This window comes from Balaenoptera physalus, assembly GCF_965194825.1.
Source record: "Balaenoptera physalus genome assembly, chromosome: 17".
NCBI classification, from domain to species: Eukaryota; Metazoa; Chordata; class Mammalia; order Artiodactyla; family Balaenopteridae; genus Balaenoptera; species Balaenoptera physalus.
The window spans coordinates 29,761,945-29,789,611 of record NC_138895.1 but is presented as its reverse complement, the minus strand read 5'-3'; the positions used below and the strand labels follow the sequence as shown (position 1 = coordinate 29,789,611).

The window sequence follows — 27,667 nt, the reverse complement described above, 5'->3', positions numbered from 1 at the left end:
AATTTTGTCACAAGACATGATTTAACACTGATTTAGAGGACATATCCGTCTGCTGGTTCAGCGACACCACTTCCTGTCAACAAGAACACTAATATTATAAAACTCTTCATGTACCCAGTGGTTATTTAACAAAGTAAGCTCAGCTCTCAGGAAATAGAAAATAATCCATCAAGCCAAAGGGCTTAGTGAGAATTCAAAGCTGCATCATAACACCCAGGTACTTAAGCTTACCCTGAGCTCTATTACATATCTTTTGGACCCAAAAGATTGGTATAAAATTGGTATAAAAGTATAGTTTTATTGCTCCCCTTAGGTGAGCAGCAAATCAGATATGATAGAAAGAAGCTAGAGAAAAGTAATAAAAAATAATTTCTATTGCACTGACAGTGAGAGAAGGGGCAAGAAAATTATAGAAAAAGCAATCATAAGACTACAAAACATGGACTTGTCTGGAGTCATTTCAAAGAAAGGCAAATGGGCTTATTCAGCTTAGTAGCTCCCAAGGCAACTCCCAAGGTATTATTATTGTTTTTGGCCTTTTTTTTTACCCCTTATTATATTCTGAAATTATAAGGAAAGATACTTTCTAACAATAATAATTTTAGAATGGCAGCTGTAAATTTAACTCCTGGACATAAGTACATACTGTGCACTGAAAAAAAAAAAATGCAACAGCACCCAAAGAGAGGGCTATGGAGAGAATAATTGCACTTGGGTGGGCTCTGGTGTGAGGATGTGCCTATAAATATCAGGTGAGAGGGTTGGGGCACAGCAGAGCACATTCCAAATGCTGGCTGCTCTGTGGATGCCCTCACCCTTCCTCGTACAAGGAGGTGTTCTATGTCCTTGGAAACTAAGCAAGGGCAGGACTCCAGATGTCCAGGTGCCCTGGGACCTCTCTTCATCTCAGACTTTGTGACCCCACAGATACTTTCTAAAAAAGGTAAGTCATTAAAATATAAATTGTGAAGACAAGACAACAAAAAAAATGGAGAAGCAGGTGGTGGAAGGAAGGATCTCAAGTCACTGAGAAGAGTTTCTATCCAGTGTGGAGGCTTCTACTTAAGAACATAGGGACATATTTATGTAACTTTCTATTAGAATTTATTGTAAGACTGAGTTGAGGCATGGGGAGGGAAGGAGACTAAAAAAAGAAGAGCGATGAGTCCCAGGAAACATAATAGGTGACATGACTACGTACTAACTGGTATTGCAGCAGACATGCAGTGAAGGACTTGGAGAGCGAAGTGCAAGGAGAGCTGGAAGCAGTAACTGGAATTGCAAGACCAGAACACGAACTGCTCTAGGATTTGGGGGAAGGGAGTCCATGGACTGGAACCAGAAGAAATTACTGTACACGAGAGACCATATAGTGTTGTGCAGGTTGATATGGACGGTGACGGTCCTCACTTATTAAAATTAATTAATCTGGGCTTCCCTGGTGGCGCAGTGATTGAGAATCTGCCTGCCAATGCAGGGGACACGAGTTCGAGCCCTGGTCTGGGAAGATCCCACATGCCACGGAGCAACTAGGTCTGTGAGCCACAATTACTGAGCCTGCTCATCTGGAGTCTGTGCTCCGCAACAAGAGAGGCTGCAATAATGAGAGACCCGCGCACCGCGATGAAGAGTGGCCCCCACTTGCTGCAACTAGAGAAAGCCCTCGCACAGAAACGAAGACCCAACACAGCCATAAATAAATAAATAAATAAATAAATAAATAAATAAATAAACCCAAAGTTAAAAAAAAAAATTAATTAATCCGCAGCCAACCTGGGAATTAAGTAAAATTATTTTGGTCATATATCTGTATATGTCAATATCCAGTAGCAAAGTTTGATTTTATTTAAAAGCGTGTATGATTGATTTTAAGCAAACATTGTGTCGTGAACTAATGGAGACACAAAAGCAATTAAGAGATGGTGCTTTCAACCTGGTGACTGGGACAGTCACATGCACAAGTCATTCAAATGCAGGTCTGTCCAAAGGGGGTACGAATAGGACATTTACTGAGCTCCTACTTTTTGCCAGGTTGTGTACTAAACATTTAAACATATTATTTAATCTAAATTCCATAGCAATCTTAAGAAGTAGTTATAATTCTGTCACTTTCACAGAAGGGGAAACAATCTTAAAAGTTCAGTAACTTGCCTAAGGCCAAGAAGTTCTGGAAGCTAGGGAAGATATATTCAAATTCATGAATCTCATACTCGTTTACTCAAAGGTTTTTCTGCTCTAACCAATTAATTTCTTAGAGTCTAAGTGTGTTTGTTTGATGCCTAACAAGATTGAGACATGTATTTATGAGACTCTTGTCTGCTGTGCTCTGTCTAGCAGAGTAAAGATCTCTGTTTTGGAGGATGGCGCAATGATATAAAGAGGGAAGGACCTCCATGGAGGACAGGCCCCTCTCTGTTATCCTGAATGGTGACTATAGAGGATGAAGCTCACCTCTGAAATCATTTAAAACTTTGGTTTTTTAAACGCTCACTGCTTGCTGCCAGAAAACTACTAGAGCTCATCACTGAATTCAGTAAAGTTGTAGGATACAAAATTAATACACAGAAACTTGTTGTATTTCTATACACTGACAATGAACTATCAGAAAAAGAATCTAAGGAAACAATCCCATTTACCATTGCATCAAAAAAGAATAAAGTGCCTAGGAATAAACCTCCCTAAGGAGGCAAAAGACCTGTACTCTGAATACTATAAGACACTGATGAAAGAAATTGAAGATAACACAAAGAGATGGAAAGATATACCATGTTCTTGGATTAGAAGAATCAATATTTTTAAAATAACAGTACTACCCAAGGCAATCTACAGATTCAATGCAACCCCTATCAAAATACCAATGGTATTGTCACAGAACTAGAAAAAATAATTTTAAAATTTGTATGGGAACACAAAAGACCCTGAATAACCAAACCAACCTTGAGAAAGAAGAATGGAGCTGGAGAAATCATGCTCCCTGACTTCAGACTATACTACAAGGCTACAGTAATCAAAACAGTATGGTACTGACACAAAAACAGACACATAGATCAATGGAACAGAATAGAGAGCTCAGAAATAAACCCACACACTTATGGTCAATTAATCTATGACAAAGGAGGCAAGATTATACAATGGAGAAAAGACAGCCTCTTCAACAAGTGGAGCTGGGAAAACTGGACAGCTACATATAAAAGAATGAAATTAAAATATTCTTTAACACCATGTACAAAAAAAACACCTCAAAATGGATTAAAGATCTACTTGTAAGAACAAATACTATAAAACTCCCAAAGGAAAACATAGGTAGAACACTCTGACATAAATTGCAGCAATATTTTCTTGGATCTCTCTCCTAGAGTAATGGATATAAAAACAAAAATAAACAATTGACCTAATTAAACTTAAAAGCTTTTGCACAGCAAAGGAAACCATCAACAAAACAAAAAGACAAGCTACAGACTGGGAGAAAATATTTGCAATGATGCTACCGACAAAGGATTGATCTCCAAAATATACAGATAGCTCATACAGCTCAATATCAAAAAAGGCAAACAATACAATCAAAAAATGGGCAGACGATCTAAAGAGACATTTCTCCAAAAAAGACATATAGTTGGCCAAAAAGCACATGAAAATATACTCAACATCACTAATTATTAGAAAAATGCAAATCAAAACTGCAATGAGGTATCACCTCACACTGGTCAGAACGGCCATCATTAAAGAGTCTACAAATAACAAATGCTGGCGAGGGTGTGGAGAAAAGGGAACCCTCCTGCACTGTTGGTGGGAATGTAAATTGGTACTACCACTATGGAGAACAGTATGGAAGTTCCTTAAAAAGCTAAAAATAGAGCTACCATATGATCCAGCAATCCTGTTCCTGGGCGTGTATCTGGAGAAAACCATAATTCAAAAAGATACATGCACCACAATGTTCAATGCAGCACTATTTACAATAGTCAAGACATGGAAGCAACCTACATGTCCATCAACAGAGGAATGGATAAAGAAGATGTGGTACATATACACAATGGAATATTACCCAGCCATAAGAAAGAATGAAATGATGTCATTTGCAGCAACATGGATGGACCTAGAGATGATCATACTAAGTGAAGTAAGTCAACAGAGAAAGGCAAATATCGTATGATATCACTTATATATGGAATCTAAAAAAAAAAATGTTACATATGAACTTATTTACAAAACAGAAATAGACTCACAGACAAAAAACAAGCTTATGGTTACAAAAAGGGAAGGCGGGGGGAGGGATAAATTAAGAGTTTGAGGTTAACATATACATACTACTACATATAAAATAGATAACCAACAAGGACCTACTGTATAGCACAGGAAACTATACTCAGTATTTTGTAATAACCTATAAGGGAAAAGAAACTGAAAAAAATAGATATATATGTATGTATAATGGAATCATTTTGCTGTACACCTGAAACTAACACAATATTGTAAATCAACTATACTCCAATAAAAAATTGTTTGTTTTAAAAAAAAAAACCCACTCCCACATAGTATCAAAGCAAATAATGCTCTTTGAGGTATCCTTGTCTTAAAATAGTTCTCCATAACGGTGAAGTAAGTTCCGGAGAAAGGACTTCAGACAGATGGTCAGAAAAGCAACTAAATAATGAACAGGATGTGCAAAATATCTTCATCTTGATTACTTTCCTTCAACTAGGGCTGTATTTCATGTCTTCCTAAGTTTCACTAAGTTCAAGTATTAGGACTGTTGAACTGGTTTATTTGGGGAGTGTCTCTTTTGGAATGACGCATTTGAGAAACATTGGCAGATCAGATTTATTGTTTAAGCACCTAGGAGGAGCGGGTGTCATTGAGGAAACACAATGCTATTCCTCAGTGAGTGCATTTTCAGCATTCCTCACCTCGAAAAAGAATTGCATAAGGACAGAGGTTTCATGAGGTTTCATAAGGTTTCATGAGATCATGCGGCTTTTAGTCTGTGTTTGGGCATCGTTTACCTAACTTACACCTGAAGAAGACTGCTGTGGAACAGCCCTCCTTCTCTCCCCAAAGGTTCCACATTTAAGGAAAGAAAATTGTTTGTTTGGAACAGATGCCTAAATACCACCTAATATCAGGAAACTATACTAAGAGTATGTAATAAATGTGAACCCCCCAAAACAATTATTTCCAAAATCTCAGCTACTCCTTTAGTTGAAAGTAGCCTTCTCCGAGTGTCTTTCTGTTCTTGATGGGATGAATGGGGTGTGGCTTGGTGCCTGGTGGACAGAGAGACACTCAGTAACGTTTCAGTCATGTCGGGACTTTGCAATTAACCTTAAATTCCACCTGCAGTTGTTTGAGATAATTTCCATTCCTCTCCTTTTTCTAAATATCATTCATCTTTTTCCCTCTTAATATACCCATTAATTTTCATCACTAAAGTGGAATATTCTATGCTTTTGCTGTTATCTTTGAAGGAGAGAGATAACATAATTAGTTGAATAAACACACAGTGCATGGCAGAGTAAACCTCGTTTGATAATTCAGTCTAATTGTTTTCTCTTTTAATATGCTGCATAAATGAGGGAAATAACCAGTTCTTTATGTATTGTAAACCCCTGTGAGTTTCAAGTTAGATGTTAAGGGTAAGAGCAGGCAGGCAAATTGGACTGAGAGTAATTACCCACATTTACCTCAGTGTTCAGGCAACACCAGGGAGCAATTTTGGTTAATTTACCTGTTCCTCTGGTTTGTCCTTTGTGGACACCTGTGTTTGTAAGCCACAGGAGGTAGGCTCCATTTAGTTAAGCAGTTCTTGGCTGAAGTGTATTTCTGTGATTGAACTGCATTGGTTTCTGCTGTGGTTGCGCCAAATGTGACTGTAGGCAAAGATGGCAATCTGGCTGCTCTGGCTCTCAGCGCATGCTGTGCTTGGTGTGGATCCTGGGTCAGTTTCTCCCCTTTTGTTGCAAGGGTCAGGGGTGGATACTGATGCAATACCTGCCCCGCATATGGGTTTATTCATCAACAAATATGTGTTAGATGCCTGCTATGTACTGAAGATCTCACTTTGGTCCAGAGGAGCCAGCAGGGTCACCACCTTTGAGTGTGTTTCTGTTTTCACTGATTGAGGAGGTGACAGTCTTTCAGACTCAGATGTTTTGGCTTTTCTATCTTCCTGGGCACTGAAAATATCTGTGCCCCAAAGGAAATTTATGGATCCCTGGCCTAGTTATATTGTGGCTTTTCCTACTATTAAATTAAGTACACAAGGAGGACATTAGACTGAGATGGTCCTAATACCTTAGCAGCCTTTGTAAGCAAACCAAAATTTAGACGTGTAAATGCCTCATGGTTAAGAAATGAAAACCTGAGGGCAACGCATCACAAACAGCCAAATAAGCCTTCCCAAACAAGACAGACACATAAGTTATAGCCATTCGAATAATTTCCTTCCTTTGCGTCAGCCTTTTCTCTATAAGTCTTTCTCCTTAGCTGCTGTCAGTGGAGCATGCCTAATTACTTCCAGTTTGGAGCTGCCCAAGTGAAATCGATTTTGCTTAAATAAACTCTTAAAATTTTTAATATGGCTCAGTTAGTCTTTTAGCAGTTCTTGCTTCGAATCTATGAATTTTGCAGGTGGAAGAATTCATTCATTCATTCATTAAACAAATATCTATTAAGGGCTGCCATATGCCAGCCTCTGTGCCAAATACTGAGTATACAGCAGTGATCAAAAAAATAAATATCCTGCTCTCACAGAGCACAGTTGGGTGGGGGGGGGGACCAACATTACAAAACAAACAAATACATTTATGGTTACAAATTGTGGTAAGATTTAAAGGTAATGAACAGGGTGTTTTCAGAGGGACAATACAAGGTACCTCCTTAAGATTGAAAGAAGTCTTTGAGAAGCTGAATATGCATGATGGTTGTGTACTGGTGGTTTTCACAATTCCAAAGATATGAAAGGTGCCCACTGGAGCTGGGCAACATGGAAAAATATGATGCTAAAACCTGAAGGAAAGGAGCAAGCCATGTGAGAATCCAGTGGAAAAAGATTCTATGTAGAGAGAAGAACATGGTAACCCCCAAAAGAGGACAAGTTCAGGGTATTGGAAATCTGAAAGAAGGCCAGTGAGCTTGGGATAGTGGACAGAAGGAAGTCAATGGGAGAAGAGAATGGTAAAGCAGCAAACACCTGACCATTCTGGGACTTGTAGGTCGTAGTAAAGTTTTGATTTTATTTCAAGTGCAATGAGAAACAATGGAAGAGTTTTTTGTTTGTTTGTTTGTTTGTTTTTTAAAAAGGGTGATAAGGTCTTAGGTCTCTCAGTTGTAGTGGGGATAATGACAGACTAGAGACAGTTACAGGTTTATGGACCTAATCTATACAAAAGATGATGAGGGATTAGATTTAGGTGGTGGATTAAAGAAATATTTTTCTTAGTAGAATTGGGAGAATTTACTTACGGGCTGTATATGATGGGCGAGGGAGATTAAGATGTCATGATATAACTTAATTATTAACATTTTTATTTATTTTCTTTAATTTTTTGGCTGCGTTGGGTCTTAGTTGAGGCATGCAGGATCTTCCGTTGTGGCACAGGCTCTTCATTGCAGCACGTGGACTTCTCTCTAGTTGTGGTGCGTGGGCTCCTGAGTGCATGGGCTCTGTAGTTTGCAGTATGCAGGCTCTCTCTTTGAGGCACGTGAGCTCAGTAGTTGTGGCACTTGGGCTTAGTTGCCCCGTGACATGTGGGATCTTAGTTCCCTGACCAGGGATCAAACCCGTGTCCCCTGCATTGGAAGGCAGATTCTTTACAGCTGGACCACCAGAGAAGTCCCAATTATTAACATTTTAAATTTAAAACCTTAAAAAACCAAAGCTTTCATAACTAGCATTCCAAATAATTTTACGTATTTGGCACTTAGTGTTGAACGATGGCAAAATTATTTCCAAAATTACCCTGGGCATGATATGGCCTGGTATTCAGTAAAGGCTCAGTGCTTAAACGATTAAATGATTAGGTAAAATAGGTAGTGTCTCTACTATTCTAATAATTTATAAAAGTAAATAAACAAATTTTTAAAAAATGCTTCCTCTTTTCTCAAATATTAGTAGAATAACAAAAATTATAATTTCAAACGTTTATGTGAAATGCCTTGGCAGGTCAGTTGCTGTCAAATCCAGAACATTTGTTGCTATTGGACTAGAGGAACAGTTTCCGCTAGGCTGGGTAGCTGGTGCAATGTGACCCAGGGCTGCTGCTGGTCACCTCTGACCCCACATGGGGAAGAGAGAGAAACATTTTTTAATGAAGTCTTTGAAGCCCTGGGTCCAGTTCCATGAGCTCTTCAAATTCCCAAAGGCATGAGATGGTAAGTTTCCTTTTTGTATTTTAAGCTAGTTTGACAGGATTTCTGTCATTTTTCACAGAACATATTTGGACCAAACAGGAACCTCAGTCTTAAACTGGAGGCTGTAACTTAAAGAGAAAATAAAAAATGAAACCACCATGAAGAAATACATATATATTTATATTAAAAATATATTTATAAGATGGAAGAGACAGGACACTTGAGACCTAGTTTTGGCTCCTCTACTCTTAGCTCTTCTGACTACAGTTTCCTTACCTGGAAAACTAGTGTCCATTCTAGTTCAGTTGACTATACTTATAGGTCAGCAATTATTTTCAACCAACCTGCAGAGTTTTCACCTACTTTACTTGCAAAAACCCCAGTAGCATTATTTAATGTATTTGATGGATATGAACATCAATAGTTTTAAGTAGGGTTAGATGCTTTAGCCTATAATGAGAGCAAACTGACTGTGACCCCTGTCCCTCCGTCATCTCCACGATTGCCTTGACTGAACTTGCTGGCCAAGAGGGGAGCCCTTTCCACCACAGCACCAGTTTCCATCCCAAAGTTACTTGCTCAGCTGAACAAGATGCCCTTCTAAGAGATGAGAGGTGTACATGAGTATCTATATTTTATTCATCAAATTAAAATCCTTTCCCATCTATTACTTTCTAACCTGTCATTTTCATTCCTCAGCCTATGCAATGGAGGTTTCTAATCTGAGTTTATAGACTTCTAGGTTGCTCATGAGTGAATTTTACAGGATCCATAGTCTTTTCATATACTATGCAAATTTTTAGGTGAATGTGTAATGTCTATTATTCTAATGGAAGGTATCCACAGTGTTCATCAGATTCTTAAAGGGTTATTTGAACCCAAATGATTAAAGCCACTGTTAACAACTCATGTTAAATTCAGTGGCTCAGATAATCCTGGTGTTTCACAGAATTACCTCCAGCACAGGGAACAGTTGTACTGTGAACTGCTAATTCCTTATGATATGATTTATGTTTATTTATTTGTATGTGTGGATCTTGCATGACTTTCCTCTGATCTTTCTACTGAAAAGCCGTTCAGGCTCTGAAAGATTTATTCAATATAAACCACTCATCACACCACCAGGGTGAATCCTTGCACACAACAATGTGATCTGGACCCTGGGAGCTGGAATTGATGGTCACCCACCCTTCCATGCCTCCACACATCTTAAGAAATATATTATTTTTTAATAGATCTTTATTGGAGTATAATTGCTTCACAATACTGTGTTAGTTTCTGTTGTACATCAAAGTGAATCAGCCATATGCATATCTATGTCCCCATATCCCCTCCCTCTTGAGCCTCCCTCCCACCCTCCCTTTCCCACCCCTCTAGGTCATTGCAAAGCACTGAGCTGATCTCCCTGTGCTATGCTGCTGCTTCCCACTAGCTAACTATTTTACATTCAGTAGTGTATATGTCGATGCTACTCTCACTTCGCCTTAGCTTCCCCCTGCCACCCCTTGTCTTCAAGTCCATTCTCTACGTCTATGTCTTTATTCCTGTCCTGCAACTAGGTTCATCAGTACCGTTTTTTAAAATATCTAATCATGAAGATCACTAAAATATTAGCCATACATTTCCTTTTAATTTTCACTTACATTTGGAATCTAAAGAAAAAAAAAAGTCAATCTCATTAGAAGCAGAGAGTAGAAAGTGATTACCAAGTGCAGGGAGTGGTACAAATAAGGAGAGGTTGGTAAAAAGATACAAACCGTCAGCTGTAAGATGAATAAGGTCTTAGAATCTAATGCATTACATGGTGGATATAGTTGATAACACTGTATTGTATAACTGAAGTTTGCTAAGAGAGTAAAACTTAAATGTTCTCGCACACACAAGAAAAATGGTGTTAACCTGATGGGGGAGAATCCTTTCACAATGTCTATGTCTATGTATGTCAAATCATCATATTGTACACTTTAAATATCTTATAATTTTATTTGTCATTTATACCTAAAGGAAGCTGAAAAAATAAAAATTCCTGATGTTGCAGAAATAAACTGTAATATATTACTATTTCACTCATATTTAAATAAAAACCAGAAAATTAAAAATAAAGCCCAAACTGAAACAAAGCAAAAATTTTAAAATGGTGAACATCTTACACAATGAAATATGCATCTCAGCATTAACAGTTAAATAGAGAATGAACTGCTTTAATTTAAAAAAATCCTACAAAAGAAGAATGTATAAATGATTTAAAATCTAAAACTGCTATTTGTTCAAAAAATGACAAATGTTATAATGGTGTCACCTCTGAAGAGCTAGATTCAGTGTCAGTGAACCTGTTGCTGCCAAATCTTATTGGAAAACAAGATGCCACATTGTCACCTGGAGTTGCTTGTTCATATCTGGCCCTGAGGATGTCATTTCTGTCTCCGAATGGCATAGAGGTAGTCCCTCCAGGCCAGAGTCAAGACTCATTTGTAGGTGATATGTGCAGAAAACCACACCTGCCCCGACCACCTGCAAAGATGGCTGGAGAGTGGATGACTTAGGCAGGCCTTAGAAAGGACTTCAGAGAGGCCACAAAACCCTGTAGGACACATGCAATGGATGACTGCTGAGCACCATTGTTCCATTTGTACTACTGCATGAAAGTATCCCAAACTCAGTGGTTCAAAACAACTCTTTTATCAAGCTCAAGGATTCCATGGGTCAGTAATTAAGAAGGACTTGTCTAGATAGTTCTCACCTGGGATTTCCTATGCAGTTGCAGTCAGGTATTGGGTTTGGGCTTTAGTATCTGAAGGATTGACTGGGCCAGACATGGCTGCTAGTTGATACTATTGGTTGGAGCTCTCCTGGGACTATCATATTTGTCTATACCTGGCCTCTCCATGTGGTTTGAGTGTCTAAACTTGGCCTCTCTATGTGGCTTGGCTTCCTCACAGAATGGGAGCCTCAGGGAAGCTGGACTACTTACGTTGTAGCTCAGGACTCCAAAATCCAGTAAGCAAAGGAAACTGCATTGCCTTGGAAGTCATACAGCACTGCTTTTCTGGATTTGGTTTGTTGTGAGTTAAGTCACTAAGGCCAGTTCACATTCAAGGAGGAGGGACAAAGACCCCATCTCTTGGTGGGGGAGTTTTAAAGAATGTGTAGACATGTAAAGCCACTGCAACCAGTCTCAATGATAGCCCTCTCTATTGATTGGGAGCCTAGTTCTTGCTACCTGAAATGGAGACCTAATACTTTCTTATTTCTTTATTTAGTTATTTATTTTAAAAACTTGTTTCCAACTTTGTCAATAAAGGAGCCACACTGGCTGGAATGTTAACAACATTCCCAGGGATATCAGAAGTCTGCAGAGAGCTACTGATATACTTTTACAGCTTGTCAATGATCCTAGTCTTTAAATGACATTTTGTGGATCTGGTCAGAGTGATAATTCTCTGGGGACAATTCCTTTCTAATACATTGATTGACACTAGTTTCAATGTGCATCTTCTTAATGTATCTCTTTTCTTTCCAAAGAGAATTCCAACTTGACCAGCTGGATTTCAATTAGTGATCAAGCTGGTGGTGGAAGTGGAAAACTGCAGCACAAAGTGACTGAGGAGAAAGCGGGAGGAGGGTGGAAAAGTAATTGATGGGAGGCCAGATAGAATAATGAAGATGTAAAAGAGGAAAAACAGGATGGGAAATTGCTCAGGGCAGGTGGTTTGGCCTTTATGATAGTTTCTGCATCCTATTTTCATATTTATAAAGCTTATAGATTTTGTGACTATGCAGCAATCCAAAATGTCATCAAAACTCCTAACATCAGCTCTTGTGAGACATAAGGGATGAAATCACTAAGAATGATATGGTCTGCGGAACCAGCACCTCAGGATGAGTAAGGGAGCAAACTGCAGAGCCCATGTCTGCACTGGCCTAGGCCTGGGGTTTCAAGAGGGTATTTGGGTCCATTAACAGCAGATTAAGGCAAACTAAAGGAGAGAAACTCAACACTACCACAGCCAAGGCTTTCCTCCGCAAGGTCCCCGCTACATCCGCTGGTGTGAGTACCAGTGAAATTTTTAATTTGCACCATTTAGCAAGATGTGGACTTCGCAGGAATGAAGCCCCTTGTCTTGTTTACAGAAGAAAAACCTAGGAACGATGGGCAGGAGAGGAATATTATCTTGTCAGAGTTATTTTTAGGGATTTTGAATGACCTATCAATGATGTATGAAATTTCATATTTTTAATGAGGACTTCATGGGGCAAAGGAGAGGAAGGAAATATAACAAATGAGAGAATTTCATAGGACATTGAGGATATGTCGGTCTCTGATTTTCTATGAAATTTTATTTCACGTTGATACATTGTTCTGATTTTGACATGGAATAAGATACCAATATTAATTTTGTGCTTATTATTCTTATCTATCAAAATATTAATAAAGTTAGGAATTGGTTAATTTAAAAAAAAAAAGAATGATATGGTCTGATAATGTCACATATATTCCTCAGCAATTCTATTCCCCACATATTAGTATTAATGCCTCCATTTGTGGAAGGGAAGAGAAAATGACTCAAAATGACTGAAATGAATCAAACAATAAGGAGAATTTTGTCTGCTGCTGAAACTAAGACAAAACAGGGTGAAACTGCAATCGTATCCTTCTCATATAGCTATGTCTTACCTGTGAGATCTGACATTGACAGCATTTTTCAAGTGGTAGGCTAAAAGTTACTACTAATGAAACCCCTCAAATCTGATCATCACCAAGTCTTTCTTCACTCCACAAAGATGTATATCCCTTTCTCAATGTCTTATTACATTGCTGCCATGCCAATGGTTAACTCAACTCCTCCACTATCCAGCAAGTTAGGCTTAGTCCAAACTCACCCAGATTCAAAATGGTCATTTCCATTTACTCTCAGCATTCCTAAAGCATTGCAACAGATAAAAGGATGGCATTTTTTTTTCTCAGATATTCGCCAAATATCCTGAGAACTGCAATTGCTAATTTTGAATCCCCTAGCACCGCAAATTCTCCTGACTGCAAAACTTTCTTAGAGATTTAACGGGTTCCTGCCCACGGAGAGACTGATAAAGTACTTTCGAACCTTTGAGAATGAAGCTAAAGGGAGCTGGGTGAAGGGGAGGGCGTGGCCGGAAGTCGGCACCAGCGCACAGGCAGGATTGGCTGCAGACTGACAGCAATTTTGGGTATAGAATTCATTGGAATACAATGTTCCAAGACCAACTGCAGAAAATTATACAGGTGGAAATAGGACAGATTGATGAAATACTGCTGGGAGGAGGGTGGGAAAGGGATGGTAAGGAGCCTCAACTTCGATCACTTAGAAAAAGAAATACATTTTTGTCTCATTGTTTTCTACGTTGCTTTATGTACCTGATTTGTTGGCCTCGTTTTCTAGCATATGTAATGTTTTTCAATGTCCATATTCTCCAGTGTGGACCAGTTGCCTGAGGTAAGACAGAGAAGTCAGATCTCAGCAGCACTTAAAAGCTGTAAGTTCAAGGAAAGTTCTTCAAATTGCAGAGCGTGTATCCCCTTCTCTAATAGGGGCACATTCTACAGTATTTGCCTCATGAGGTTATAGGAAATTCGTCTCTATTCACACAATGGTTACACTTGGTGGCTAGGGAAAGGGTTTGGGGGATTGGTGGCTTCATTACTTATATGGAGGGAACAAGAGAAGTATCATCAGCCTGTGGCCTTGTGGCACATGAAGGGCCCCCACACATGTCATGCAGAGGTGGGTGGGAAGGGCTTAGTCTGAGAATCAACTTTCTCTAAGCTGCCTCTTTCCTGTCAACATCTTTGCTCTCAACCCTTAAAGAAGCCCAGGATTTTACCCCCATACTCACCCACCCCCACTGTAGACACCATGGGTGAAAATGTAAAATGTAGATGTCTCCCGGCATCCAGGCCTCAGAGTGGAAGACAGCAGCTGCATGCAGGGGCGGGAACAAGTCAGGGAGGATGCTTTCCAGACCAGAGGCTGTACATGGGAAGCAGACTCCCTGGGTCCAGCTGATGGATCTGCACAGGAGCCCTGTGCCAGCTGCGGCCTCCCTGCCATCAGAACTGGGGTGTGGCCTAGGCTTCTTGCACAGCTGAGAGGCTAGGCACTTGGCTTTCTTTCTGGCGGTATGAGCCGCTGTTTTTCCTTATGCTTAAACATTCCTATCACTAAAATTATGAAAATGTTCTACAAAAAAATTTCTGAAATTTTGCAGAAAAATTGATTTACTTCTTAGTCTTTGTGCCTCATTCTAGTTACCAGTATATGTATATTCTCTGTAAATATTCTCACTTGAAGAACTTTCAAATATGTTTAATTTTTAAACTATAGCAAATACAGATTTTTCTATTTAGGAATATTTTATTTTTGAAGAAAGCACTAGAGCAGTGTTTGTCACTTTTTCTTTTTCTGGGTAGCTCTCTGCACCAGTTCTACTGAAGTTTTATAGAGAATCCATATCCTGTAAACCGAACCTGTGATTTATGCTTCTGAATGAATAAAATACAACTAATGGAGTTACTTTCTTCTCAGGCAAAGTATGAAGAAACTGGAAGAAAGAGAGGTATACCTTTTATTTAAAGAAAGTTGTGAGAAAATTAGTTATAAGTGGTAGCCTTAATAACAAATTTAACACTACCTGCATCTATGGAATATGATTTGGAATTATGTACCTTTCCCAAGCCTACCAGGTCAAAGTGTATTAGAAAAAAATAAGGTATTTTCCACCATATGTGGTCCATGTTGGCTACGTACAGCTCTGGATTTTTGTGGACCTAGGGAAGGGATGGACAGTTAAAAAATAAAGCAGACACTCAGTATTTGGGCCTGTGGAGAATCATGGGAAAGCAAAACACTTTTAAAAGATTTGATTTTTAAAAGAACAAAAATAAGAATACGAAAAGTACCATAGGGTTAATTAAAATTAATGTCTAAGGCAAGGTGAAGAATGAGACATAAATGTGGAAGCAAGATTTAAGGCTTGTGGAAGAAAAAGAAATGCTTTGTTTCAGGGTTGGCTTGCTGAGTTTCCGGTCGGTCTGCAATTGATGAAGTGCAGTGTGGCTTAGATTTGTGTGATCTAGATAATATAACACGACTCTTATTTCCCTCAGTAACTTCCTCTTAGCATTTATGATTTTCTGCATTTCAGGCCCGTCACTGGGTTATAAGATTGGAATGTAACTGTTAATTTTAGTTCGATGTCTTTGTGAAATGCATTCGGCTATCCACACGACATTTCTCATTTCTTGTTCCTTCAGCTTGGTGTACGCATAAAACACACCATAGTGGAATTGCCGGTTGAATGCCAGCACGTTCATCTGTACCTGGGGAAGGAAAAAAAAAACATGGACCATCAACTCTTCTGGAACATACTACTTTAATGAAATAATATTAAGCTACAGACTGATTTGTGCTTGTGTAGTGCTTATCTGTATTTAAATAGACAATTTCTAAATTGTGTCAAAGAAAGGAAAACAGTAGGAAATTCAGCAAGTCTAAAGGGAGAGCGTCACTCTGCAGAGAAAGGCAGACAACAGTAGTTTAAAAAGTAAGTTTGTAAAATCATAAGACAAGCTCCAAATCTCAGCAGCACTGCTAGCACCAAGATTCCTAGGAGGACTTTGGGGTGTGTGTGTGTGTTTGTGTGTGTGTGTGTGTGTGTGTGTGTGTAACTTTGTAGTGATATTTATTTGGCTTCTAGCTAGTAGGCTTGTCTCATTTAGATGAAGTATTTTTCCTTGGCCACAATTTTTAAAATTTTAAGGTGGTTTTTGGGCTATTGAACTGCCTTTCAGGGTAATGTCACAGGCCTCTGGAGTTTGGACCAGGTGATATTATGAGTTTCCTTAGGATGCTCTGCAGCAACTTGACATACAGTTGAATAGTTTTTTTCTGCAGAAGGCAGATCAGTAAAAGAAAATTTTCAAAAACATTTTTTTAACTGGGTTGCAGTCTGAAATGGAACAATTCCTTTATTCTTTTCCATTTAGAAGAAAGGAGAAGAGGTACTGAGTCCCACATGTAATTCTGAAAACCTCAAGCAAAGCAGTCAGGAAGGGGAGGCCCCCGGCTCTTAGAAACAGGCACACATTTTTCCTGCCAAGGGCAGCTCCTTTAACAGCCGTCTTGGCAGCAGAAGGGCAATAGTGTGGAATTTTAAAACATCCCTAATATATGGGAATACTTGCATTGTTTTTACTTCTTTCTAGAGAATCGTTGGAAAATGTCTAGAGTAGGACTTACAGGAAGACCCCCCATACTGCTTTCTCAAGCCAGTCTAACCCTAAAGTGTGGGTGAATTTCAGGGTTCTCCGTTAGTTCCAATCAGACTGACATGGAAGGACCAGTGGTTTTAGGGAAATGAATAAAGTACACTAGAAAAAAGTCTCCAGATTTGGGGGACTTTACCTGGCTACCCTCCCACAAAGTCCTCTTGTTGCATACTTCAGTAGCTCAGGAATTGGCTATAAATGGATCAAGTATTCTTCTGCCTTTTCAGGGAAAGAGAATAATCTAGATGGGATGGATTTCCATGCAAATAATTCCTAAGTGTTCTAATTGTGCACAGAAGTGATAAATCCTTCTTGAAAAAGGGGTGGATTCGAGTGGGATGCACTTAACAGGGTGTGCCCCCTGGGAACAGTCAATATGTGATCATGAGAACATCCTAGCTTTGTTTCTCTAGATACTTACAGAATGGCTGCCTTACTTCCAGAGCTTTGCTATATGCACATCTGTCTGGATATGACAATCCCACAAGAAGCCATCATATGTGAACCACAGTGCCTTGACTCTCCAAGGCAGAGATACTAACTAATACACATTCAAACTATGAATGTACATGATCAATTGGCCTGATCAACTGTAAAAAGAAAACCCAAGTAAAAAAAAGGAAATACTAAGACCCAGAGTATGAGAAAAAGAGCATATAAGTTAGCAGCATTTCCATTTACATCATACCTCACGCTCATAAAATACATCCTCCAATGTCTTTCCCCCACTGCCATCACCTACAGCCTCAAACAAAGGCTTGTATACCTGAAAAACAAAGACAAGAAATTGTTTTTTTAACAAATTTTCATTTTTTATAAATATAAAAACTGTATTTTTCCAGCAATATAGAAACTGTGCACCCATCTTAGAAAATCTATCCAGAAGGCCTGGATTTTTTTTGTAGGTTCTTTGGCTTCTTGAGGAAATACCAAAAAATCCAAACAACGAGAGTACAGATGGCATTCTATCCTATTGGCTTGTTCAGGCCTACAAGGTAAGAGGCAAAAGCAGTTCTACTTTCAGTGTACACTGAGCTGATTTCCACATTTGATTCTTAGGGCTAGTTAGACACATTATAGAGGCTAAATGAGTGCTTGTGGTTTAATCAGTATGGCTTCATGGGTTCTTTGAGATGACAACTGATTAAAATTCATTATGGAATTTCAAGTGAGGAAGGGGTGGAAATTGGGGAGAAACTCAAACTTTAATATTATGCTAAAGAACCTCTTGCAGTGACACAAGAGATGTCACAAATGTTCACGAATTGTTTGCTGGCTTATCTTTCCTGGAGGGTTTCGGAAATCCATAGGCAAAGATAAGAGGAGTGTCATTCCAGTTCTGGAAAAGCTACCTGGAGGGTCTGTATGTTACTGTCTGCAGGTCAGAAGGAACGGTACCAGGGGATGAGGTTATAACCTTGAGCTGAGAAGCTTCAGGCTCTCTAAGAGCAGTTGGGTGCTGGAGTGGGAGAGGACATAGCAGCCCTCTTTTCTTTCCCGAATCCTGGCCACTGAGCAAAGGGAGTGGTATAAACAGTATGTCCATATTTTACCCTGTCCTTCAAGTAGACAGTCTGTACCTAACACTGTTTGCCCAATGGGCACTTGAAAGGATGGCTGGGTCAGGCTCTTTTACATAACTGTGGCATGAGCTCACATTTCCAGAACACTGCACCAGTCCCTTGGGGAACTTGTTTTATCAAGCACTTCAAAAAAAAAGGGCTCAAATGACCATTCCTTGGAGATTTAAACAAGTAGTTGCTTGGCAGGAACCTTAAAAAACACCAATAGCTTGGGTTAGAAACTCAGCGTATTTCTTTGGGAGAGACATTACAGCAAGAGATACTGCTTTCTATTGCACAAACATTATAAATGTTTTAGATAAGAAGTGTAAATGTGATGTGCGGACTTCTAAAATACACGTGATGAAATCACACAAGACTTTTCAGGAACCTGGGATAAACACATACTCCATAATGGTCCGCTACTCTCTTCATTTGCTCGAAGTCCTCTGCTTGGGCCAGCAGGCGCAGTCCCTCAGGATAGAGCTTGCCACAGGTCGGGTAGAGGGTCTCGCGGTCCTCTTTGCTCAACTCGGTGCCAAAGGAGTTAAGAGTGATGATAAAAGCACGTCTGTCTGCCTCAAACTGAATTTGCAAGACAATAACTCAGTAAAATTGAACCATCTATTAAACGCTCTAGACAAATTCATTTCCAAAATGATTTGCTTTCCTTTCCTGATCTATGTCTAATTATAATACAGACATGTGTTATTAATGTTCCCATAATCTCTTCCTGTAACGGAGTAACTCTGCTTGCCAGAGAAGGATCACACAGCAGTGACAACAGCCCAGGAGCCCAGGACCTCCCACTAAACTTCAGTTCCCAGGCTCTCTGTTATTAGTTACTCATGTGTCTCTCTCATGTAGGCCACTAGAGTCTCAAATGTGTCTTCCATAATAATTGGAATAATACCTGCTTGCTGGGGTCGATTCAGAGATAGAACAAGGTAATGTAAATAGAAGGGCCTAGCAGAGTGTTTAGCACAAAATGTGCATGTCATACATGTTAAACATCCCTTTCTGCTTGATGTCAGTAGGATTTTTTACATAATGAAACTGTGCTACTTACCATTTGTTTGTACTTTCCTGGTTTTGTATTTCTTCTTTAAAGTTCTAGGTTAGATATCAGTAAATTTAAGTCTGTAGCTAAGGATTACAGGGCTCGGGACAAGTGATCTTCCTCTCAGGGCCTCAGTTTCCTTATTCGTAAATGGTGGGGTTTGGCTACACGATCTCTCAAGTGGGTCACATGTACTCCCGGCCTGTCTTCTCTGTGTTGAGCACCACTAGGCACCCGAGCCTCCCAGCCCCACGTCAGGCCTCTCTGTCTTATCTAACCACGGAGTCCTTCTTGAAATTGCCTTCTCTTCCTTTGGACTTCTCTTAGTTTTTCTTCTACCTACTCTGACCATTTCATCTCAGTCTGTCCTCCACGGGCACCTCCTCTGCCCACCATGGGAGTTTGCCATGATGTCCTTGGGCTAAGAAAGCCTTCTCCATCCACCCAAAGCAACCTGCACTTACCACATTATTTTAAAATCTGTGCAAGTGTCTTTCACCCCACCACACTCTAAAATCTTTGAGAGATCATGTCTCTCTTGTTGATTGTTCAGTTTTGAATATCCAGTGCCTGACACAGGAAGATCTTAACTGTTTACTAAATCCAATGGAATGGCCCACGGTGCTACTATGGTTCTACTATTTAAAAAATTCTCTAATATTCTCTACAATGTTGCTATCCAAGGTGTGTTTCAAGGATTAGTAGCTTTGACATCACCTGGAAGTTCGTTAGAAGTTCAGAATCTTAGACCGTAGTCCAGACCTGGTAAACCAGAATCTGCATTTTAACAAGATTCCAAGCTTATTCATATGCACACGAAAGTTGAAATGAATTGCTCTACAATACTATGTTTGACTAATTAATAACAAATCCAGACTTGCAACAGATTTTACCGGAACTCTTTTGTTAGAACAGGTGTTTCCTATCAGTACAGTGAGAGTTGGTTCCTTCTGATACTTTTGATTGCTCTCATGGAAATTATGGGTGTGCCAGAAGCGAGGAGTGGGCTTATCTGGAAGCAAAGGCAGCTGCCTCTGGCTACTGAATATAACCAGTCCTTCCAGTAATTTCAGACTTTCCAGGGATAAAAGAAGAAATGCAAGAGGGAGATTTCATGGCAATAAAAAAACCTTGAAATAACAAATAGGGCAGGAGGAGCAACAATGGAGTTAATTGTCCCAGATGATCTTCAACGTCCTTCCTAGTTATAGAATGTTAGAATAATAAGGAGAGAAATAGGGCCAGGTAGGCAGCACTGCAGGCATGCAAGGCAGAGGAGGAAGCTGCATGGAGTAGAGCATGACATTTTGGAGGAATGGCCATAGCTCCAACCCTGGGGAAGCAGCTGGAGAGGCAGGATTGACAGGTAGCTGGGGAGAGAATAGGAGAGGCTTCACAAGCCATGCCAAGAAGAGAGGACTTTGACTGATGCGGCCGGGTATCTGAACACGCCACACACTTTCCAATTTCTTGTCCTGGTTAATACTTGTTCCCTTTGCCTGCAGAGCACACACTCCATTCCATAACTCTCCAGGTTGAAATCCTACCTGCATTTGAGGGTTCCATCCAATGCAATCCTTTTCATAAGAAGCTCTTCTCTTTCCTCTCTAATTGGATATGATTTCCTTTCACTCCTTATTATACTTTAATTGCCCTTTTATTATAACTGTCTATCTGCTTTACTACTTCTAGCCGAGAGGCTGTGTGTGTGTGTGTGTATGTGTATTCTCTTAGTGAAAAGAACTGTAATTTTTGAATTGTAAAGGAGCTATTCTGTCTTTGACCATCCCTAAGCAGACAGTTTGCTATGACATCTGATTATGGAGGAGAGTAGATGGGGTGGTACTAGTTTCCTGTAAGCCCCGTATCATTTTCAGAGGGCAGCCAGCCTGTGTGGTACAGTGTACGTCGGATGTCTTTCCTTTCACTCTACCCTTCAAACACTCATGCATTTTAAAACCATAACTTATTTTTTGTTGTTGTTGCAAAAGATAACCATGCAGTGTTGATGTATTCAAAACCATTATCCGTTGCTCATGATGGAGTTGGGCTCATTGAGTCAAAAATTCTGGCCAGTTCCTTACAGGAGGAAGGGTCTCCCTGGTGGGAGCAGTGGATAGAGGGGTCGATGGCAGTGGAAGAGAGTGAAGTGAACTGGGACCAAACCCAGCCTTATTAGCATGTGTACTGACCGAGGGAGATGAAACAAACATATTCTGTGCTTATTTTTCACTGCTTCATTAACCTTACAGACTGTCAGAAGAGCAGGAATAAGAGGCAAACAGTATACTGCAGCACATTTGTCTGGAACATAAGTCAATTTCTTTTTTTAAATATGAAGCTACAGTCTTGTGATTAGGTCACATTTTAACCTGCAAGCCTAGGTTAATGCCCTCTTCCACTGTATTCAGTCTTTTAAAGTCTCCTGTCAAATGAGATCAAATGAGAATATGGAAGAACTTCAGAAACTCTAAGTGCTCTATAGTTGCACAAATAAAAGGGGAAGTAATTACATGATCTGGTGTATTTATATAAAACTGACAAGCCTCTTCCAATCATATCATTAGAAATGTTATAACTGCATAACATACATAACTGATATTTTTATATAAATGTACAAAGATAGTTAAATGGATTTTTATTTTTAACACAGCTTGAAAAAAATCTAATCTAATAAAGTAGTATCATGGGTATAGGAAAGGGACAAAGAGAACACAGGGTATGTAGTACTTTGACCAAATCCTCCTGGTGATAAGTATTCTGCTAATACCGTGCTATCCTTTTTACATTTACAAAGACATAATTCTTATTTACTTCTGATTTTTGTAGCACATGCAGTATGATCTTGCTTAAGAATTAGCACAGAAGAGCAGTTTTTATACAAAAGAACTGTGCAGGTGAATTTGATGTAGATGTAATTTAACGTAGATAAACATATAAGAACTGGAGCCAGACTACCTGTATTCAAATCCTGACACTACCACTTACTAGCTGTTTGACATCAGGCAACTTACTAGCCTTCTCTGTGCCTCAGTTGTCCCTTCTGAAAATGAGGTACTAAACTACCCATCTCATTGTGCTATTTTGAAGTCCAAGTGAATTTGTGTATATAAAGCACTTAGGATAGTATCTGGTATATAATAAATGTTAGCTATTAATAGTGCCATTGTATACCTCTGTAAGGTTATTATTATTTTTTCTTTTTTTTATTGAATGAAAGATTCTTTAAATACTAAGTGCTTTACAATTTTGAAGTTTCACATTTCATATAATCCCAGAATAACCCTTTTTTCCCCCTACACCTATATTACCCCTCCCCCCCTCCCTCTCCCCACTGGTAACCACTAGTTTGTTCTCTATATCTGTGAGTCTGCTTTTTGTTTGTTTGTTTTATTCGCTGGTTTGTTGTATTTTTTAGATTCCACATGTAAGTGATATCATACAATATTTGTCTTTCTCTGCCTTATTTCACTTAGCATAATGCCCTCCAATTCCATCCATGTTGCTGCAAATGGCAAAATTTCATCTTTTTTTATGGCCAAGTAGTATTCCATTGTATATGTGTATCACATCTTCTTCACCCATTCATCTGTTGATGAACACTTAGGTTGCTTCCATACCTTGGCAATTGTAAGTAATATTGCTATGCACATTAGGGTGCATGTATCTTTTCAAATTAGTATTTTTGTTTCTTTTGGCTATATACCCAGTAGTGGAATTGCTGGTTTATATTGCTGGTTCTATTTTCAGTTTTTTGAGAAACCTCCATACTATTTTCCACAGTGGCTGCACGAATTTACACTCCCAACAACAGTGTATCAGGGTTCCCTTTTCTCCACCTCCTTGCCAACATTTGTTATTTGTATTCCTTTTGGTGATAGCCATTCTGACAGGTGTGAAGGTTATTAATTTTAATGTTAATCTTTTCCTACATATTTTGTAGGTATAAACTACATGAACCATTTCTAAACCACAGGAATTATGCCATGTAGAAACTACATTTTTGAGCCAGAGATAATGTGGCTTTTTATAGTGTGGCTAGTAGTTAAATTTATGAACAGAAAGGGAGGAGCTTCATAGAGTCACTAGGTTGCTTGTGTTGTTATGTTATCAGCATGTCTGGAAGAGACTAACTCACTCTCTGACAATTAGCATGCCATGAAAAAAATGTTATTTATCGATGCCCACTCTCTGTATAATATAGATAAAGACAAAAAATATTTTTTGGAGTTCTCCAAGGAGTTCTTACTTCAAGGACTGCTTTGACCTTAAAGTTTTAACAGTATCTTTAACTGTAAAATGTTAATAATTAGATATTTGAGGGGAGCTAATTTTATCAAATGCAGTTTCAGAACATTTGGTTGAAATAGATGCAGATGAGGTTATTTCAGGTTTTTTTCTCTTCTTACCCAAAGGGTAGTTCTTATCAGGCTTTTCTTGAAATCAGAAGTCACTGAACAGCTTAAATATCTACCCACCAGTGTAGAAGCCACTGTAACAGATAATCTAATGGTTAAAGATATTCTTTAGACAAAACTTTGTTTCACAGGGCAAAGCAAGAGATTTTTAAGCCCAGAATGGTTTTTTTTTTTTTTTTTTTTTTTAAGATCCAAGTGAAATAGGAAGCCAGCAAGAGCGATCTATGTCAAATACTCAGTGCAAACTATGCCCAGAATTCCCCTCAGACCATTCTGATCTCTGGCCTGAGTCCCTCATGCATGTGCAGATTGACATTGCAAGCAAGAGGGCCTGTGGGCACAGATGAAATCTGTGATGATAAAGAGGAATTAAAGAGAATATAACATCAATTAGAGAGGTTGGAACCAATGGTGGCATCTGACACACTGTGAGGTTTAAGTGGGCATGGCAACTGTGAATCACTACCCATAGAATCTTCTTGCCAAGAGCGGGGATGCTCAACGGTTGTTTGGGGCAACCTTTATTTTAGGATTTATATAAGGAACCATGCCCACAGTAGACTTTGTTGCCAAGTTGTGGGGGTCCCCAGCTGCCCAATTTTGGGAGGGAAGTTGGTGATTATTATAAGAGTACCTATAGTGCACCAATTGTCCAAAGCATGCTAAATTTTTAACTAATTATAATCTACTTTCTTCATACTACATCAAAGTGAATCATGATCAAACTTCTATCGAAAGCATTCTTTTCTAATTCAAAGATAGCTCTTCTATGTAGAAAACTAAGAAAATACCTCTTTTAACTGAAGACATCAAATGATATATGTATAACAAAATATACTGCTATTTTATTTCTAAATAAAAGAACTTCTAAGATTTAAAAAATTGGTAGGATTATATAAATGAAAAGTGTATAAGCACATTATTTGACATAAAAAAATTCAAGGACTCTTTCTTACCTCAAGAATGGGACACATAATTTCTGCTGTGACATCACCATGATTCTTACAGAATTTATAGAATGCCTCGATGTAAGACTTAAAAAGAAGAAAGATCATAAGGCAAGAAAATGAATATATTTTCCTTTTGGAAATTTCTAGATCAGCTTTTCATGGGTTATTAAACTCTTTAATGGAAATTGAATTACTTCTCCCCTAGAGAGATATTTTATAATAAATTTGGTGCAAACTTTCACCTTGAAGCACATTGCACAGCCTAAAAAAGGAACTCCATAAAAGAACAAAATTGTACTTATCATAGCTTATAATTACTCAACAAGCACTTTTTTGCATGCCTCTTGGATTATTTCACACTGTTGATTCTTGCTATTCTAACAAGAGTGCCAAACTCTCTTATGAGCTCTGCAAATAAGTCTAGATTTGGTCCTATGATGATATTTAATGTCTCCTAGTGCTCAGGAGACACATTTGGGATGGCATTGAGCATGGAAGATACACTGGAAAGGCAGAGTCTAGGCTGTAGAGGCAGCCTGTGTTTGAATCCCAAATCTGTTACTTACTACCTAACTGACTTCTGCCAAGTAAATTTATCTCTCCATGCTTCAGTTTTCTCATCTGAGAAATGGGGATGGCACATAGTTTTGCTGGGTGGATTAAGTGATCTAATGCCTATAAATGCTTAAAACAGTGCCTTCTGTTAGCTATATCTCAGGGATGCTTCCTCTAAGCCCGTAAGTCTTTATATAAAAAGGAAAACTGCTGCAATGCAATGCTTTTGAGAGACCCACATGTTTCAACATAAGAAGCTAGATATACAGCATGGCAATGTATACATATATGAATATATATAGATATATATATATTCATTCAGGTACTCTATGAGAGTGTCCAAAGATGCTGCAGTGGTGTGAGTGAAAATGGATAGATTTTGCTCAGCCCTTATTACACAGAGTGACTCAAATGGCGGCAGCATAGTCCAGACAGACAGCTGGTCAGGTTATACAAAGTGGTGCCCATGATGTTGTGTCCACAGATGGTCATCTTGGTATGCTGCACACTGTCAGTAGATTATAATTGTGTGGACAGGTTAACTGTGAAATTCAGGGACTCTGTTAACAGGATTGAGGACAGAGATGGACACTACATAACACAAGGTTCACTATGTATGCTGGTTCTTCTGAAATGGATTCATATGGTTCACCGCACTCATCTATCCACCCACCCATCATCCATCCATCCATCCATCCATCCATCCATCCATCCATCTATCCATCCATCCATCCAATTGACACCTTTTATGTTCCAGGCACCATGTAAAGAGTTAAGGATACAGAGAAGCATGGGATCCTCTCAAAGATCTTGCTGGCTGGGAGAAGTTGACATACATGTATTTAACTAGAAGACAGGCCAGGACTAAAAGGACTTTGTCCCCAGTATGCCTAGCTTCATAATTCAGCAGCTGGCTAACAAGCAAGTAACATTTAATAAAGAACTTTGGTTATGATGTATTATGTAATAAAGAAGAACATAATATTGGGGGAAACAGTTACCTTGTACAGTTTATTGCGCAGTATTTCAATATTCAGTTCATCTAGAGTATTTTCGGACATACAGTCTTGAAAGAACGGAGCTGAAAGCAGAAATTATTGTACAAAATAAATTAATCAAAACATGATTATAAACTGTAGAAAATGTCTCCTGAACGCACCACCCTCTGCCCACCCCTAACTAGGACACTGTGGAGTGGCAATCCACAGACTTGGTGAGGCTAACAGTGATGGTGACAAGAAGGGTGATGACTTAGGAAGCATTTGCTCTGTGCAAGCCGTCACCAAACACTGGATATACTTGAACTTATTTAAGCCTCACAACCTGGAACTACTCACTTTATGGTTTACTTTTTGAAGCCCCCCCGACACCCGCCTTTAGATAACAGTAATATTTACCATTTGCAACCTTACTATATGCCAAGCATTGAGTTGTATTAAAACCATCTTAGTTTTCAAAACTCTGTTATAGTAAGATATTATTGTTTTTAAAATGAGCAAACTGGAGTGAAATGAATTGTTACAAGTCACCTGGTTGGTGGTGGGCAGAGCCTGTCATGCTTAGGGATATCTGCTTTCAGACCCATCCTCTTTCTGACATACTATGCTCCATTAGCACTGGATACTTAATAATGATGTAATTTTTTTCTTTTTAAAATTTGTTTTAAACAGCAACTATTTTGATGAATGATCAACAGTGAATAACTATAATCCAGGTTTCCTGACAATAACTGTATAAAATTATCCCATTAGTATTTTAAATGCTACAACTGTTGTCAGTGCCAAATTATAATGAAATTATTACTTATTTCATCATTGCTTCAGGTCATTAGACAGACACTCCTGAGCATCTCAGAAAAATGGCATTCTTAAATTTCCTAAAACAAAATGTTTCCTATATGCAGCCTTATTAAGACAGAAATTTAAAATGAAAAGATAAGGAACTAAACATATAAAACCCAGCTAGAAAATTAATTTTTTGAAAAATTACAAGTTCTATCATTTATTTGCTATGGTCAGGAACAAAGTACAGGGGTTTGGAGGTTGGGAGATGAGCCCTAGCTCCTTCTCAGCTACAAATGGTTTGCATGTGATCTGGTATACTTCATTGTCTTGATCTGAAAAATGAGGGAGCTGGACCAGATGATTCTTTAATGTCCATTTCACTTCTAGGAATCTGTATAGTATGACACTATATTCATGGAGAAAATTGTGAATTGAAAGTGCATTTTCTAATACTGTGATAACATACACAAGCAGCTGTGCAATTATTTATGCATTCATACCTAATGGTGTTTCAACCAGAATGGCATTAAAGAGATCAGAAGGTGTCTCTGCAATGTTGACTGCTTCCATTTCTGTGAAACGGCCCAACGGGTGGCACTTCACCAGAATTTCTTTCACAGATTTTTTTTGCAATGCACCGTTCATCAGTAGAATCACATTGTCTATCATGTAACTGCACCTGGTGTA

At 38.8% G+C, this 27,667-nt stretch overlaps 1 protein-coding gene across 2 annotated transcripts in view; it reads right to left on the bottom strand.

The window, feature by feature from the left end:
* Nucleotides 1–14,718: 14,718 nt before the first annotated feature.
* ATP6V0D2 (ATPase H+ transporting V0 subunit d2) overlaps nt 14,719–27,667 on the bottom strand; it is a 48,900-nt gene continuing 35,951 nt past the window's right edge. Inside the window, exons 3-8 of one of the 2 annotated variants that reach the window (XM_082434017.1) lie at nt 27,481–27,659; nt 26,198–26,277; nt 24,648–24,725; nt 18,622–18,798; nt 17,340–17,417; nt 14,719–15,703 (exon numbers count right to left, since the gene is read on the bottom strand). In XM_082434017.1, coding sequence (XP_082290143.1) covers nt 15,542–15,703; nt 17,340–17,417; nt 18,622–18,798; nt 24,648–24,725; nt 26,198–26,277; nt 27,481–27,659 — 754 coding nt within the window. In that variant the 3' untranslated portion in view covers nt 14,719–15,541. The remainder of the gene's footprint in view (nt 15,704–17,339; nt 17,418–18,621; nt 18,799–24,647; nt 24,726–26,197; nt 26,278–27,480; nt 27,660–27,667) is intronic. The other variant, XM_082434018.1, reaches the window with a different exon arrangement.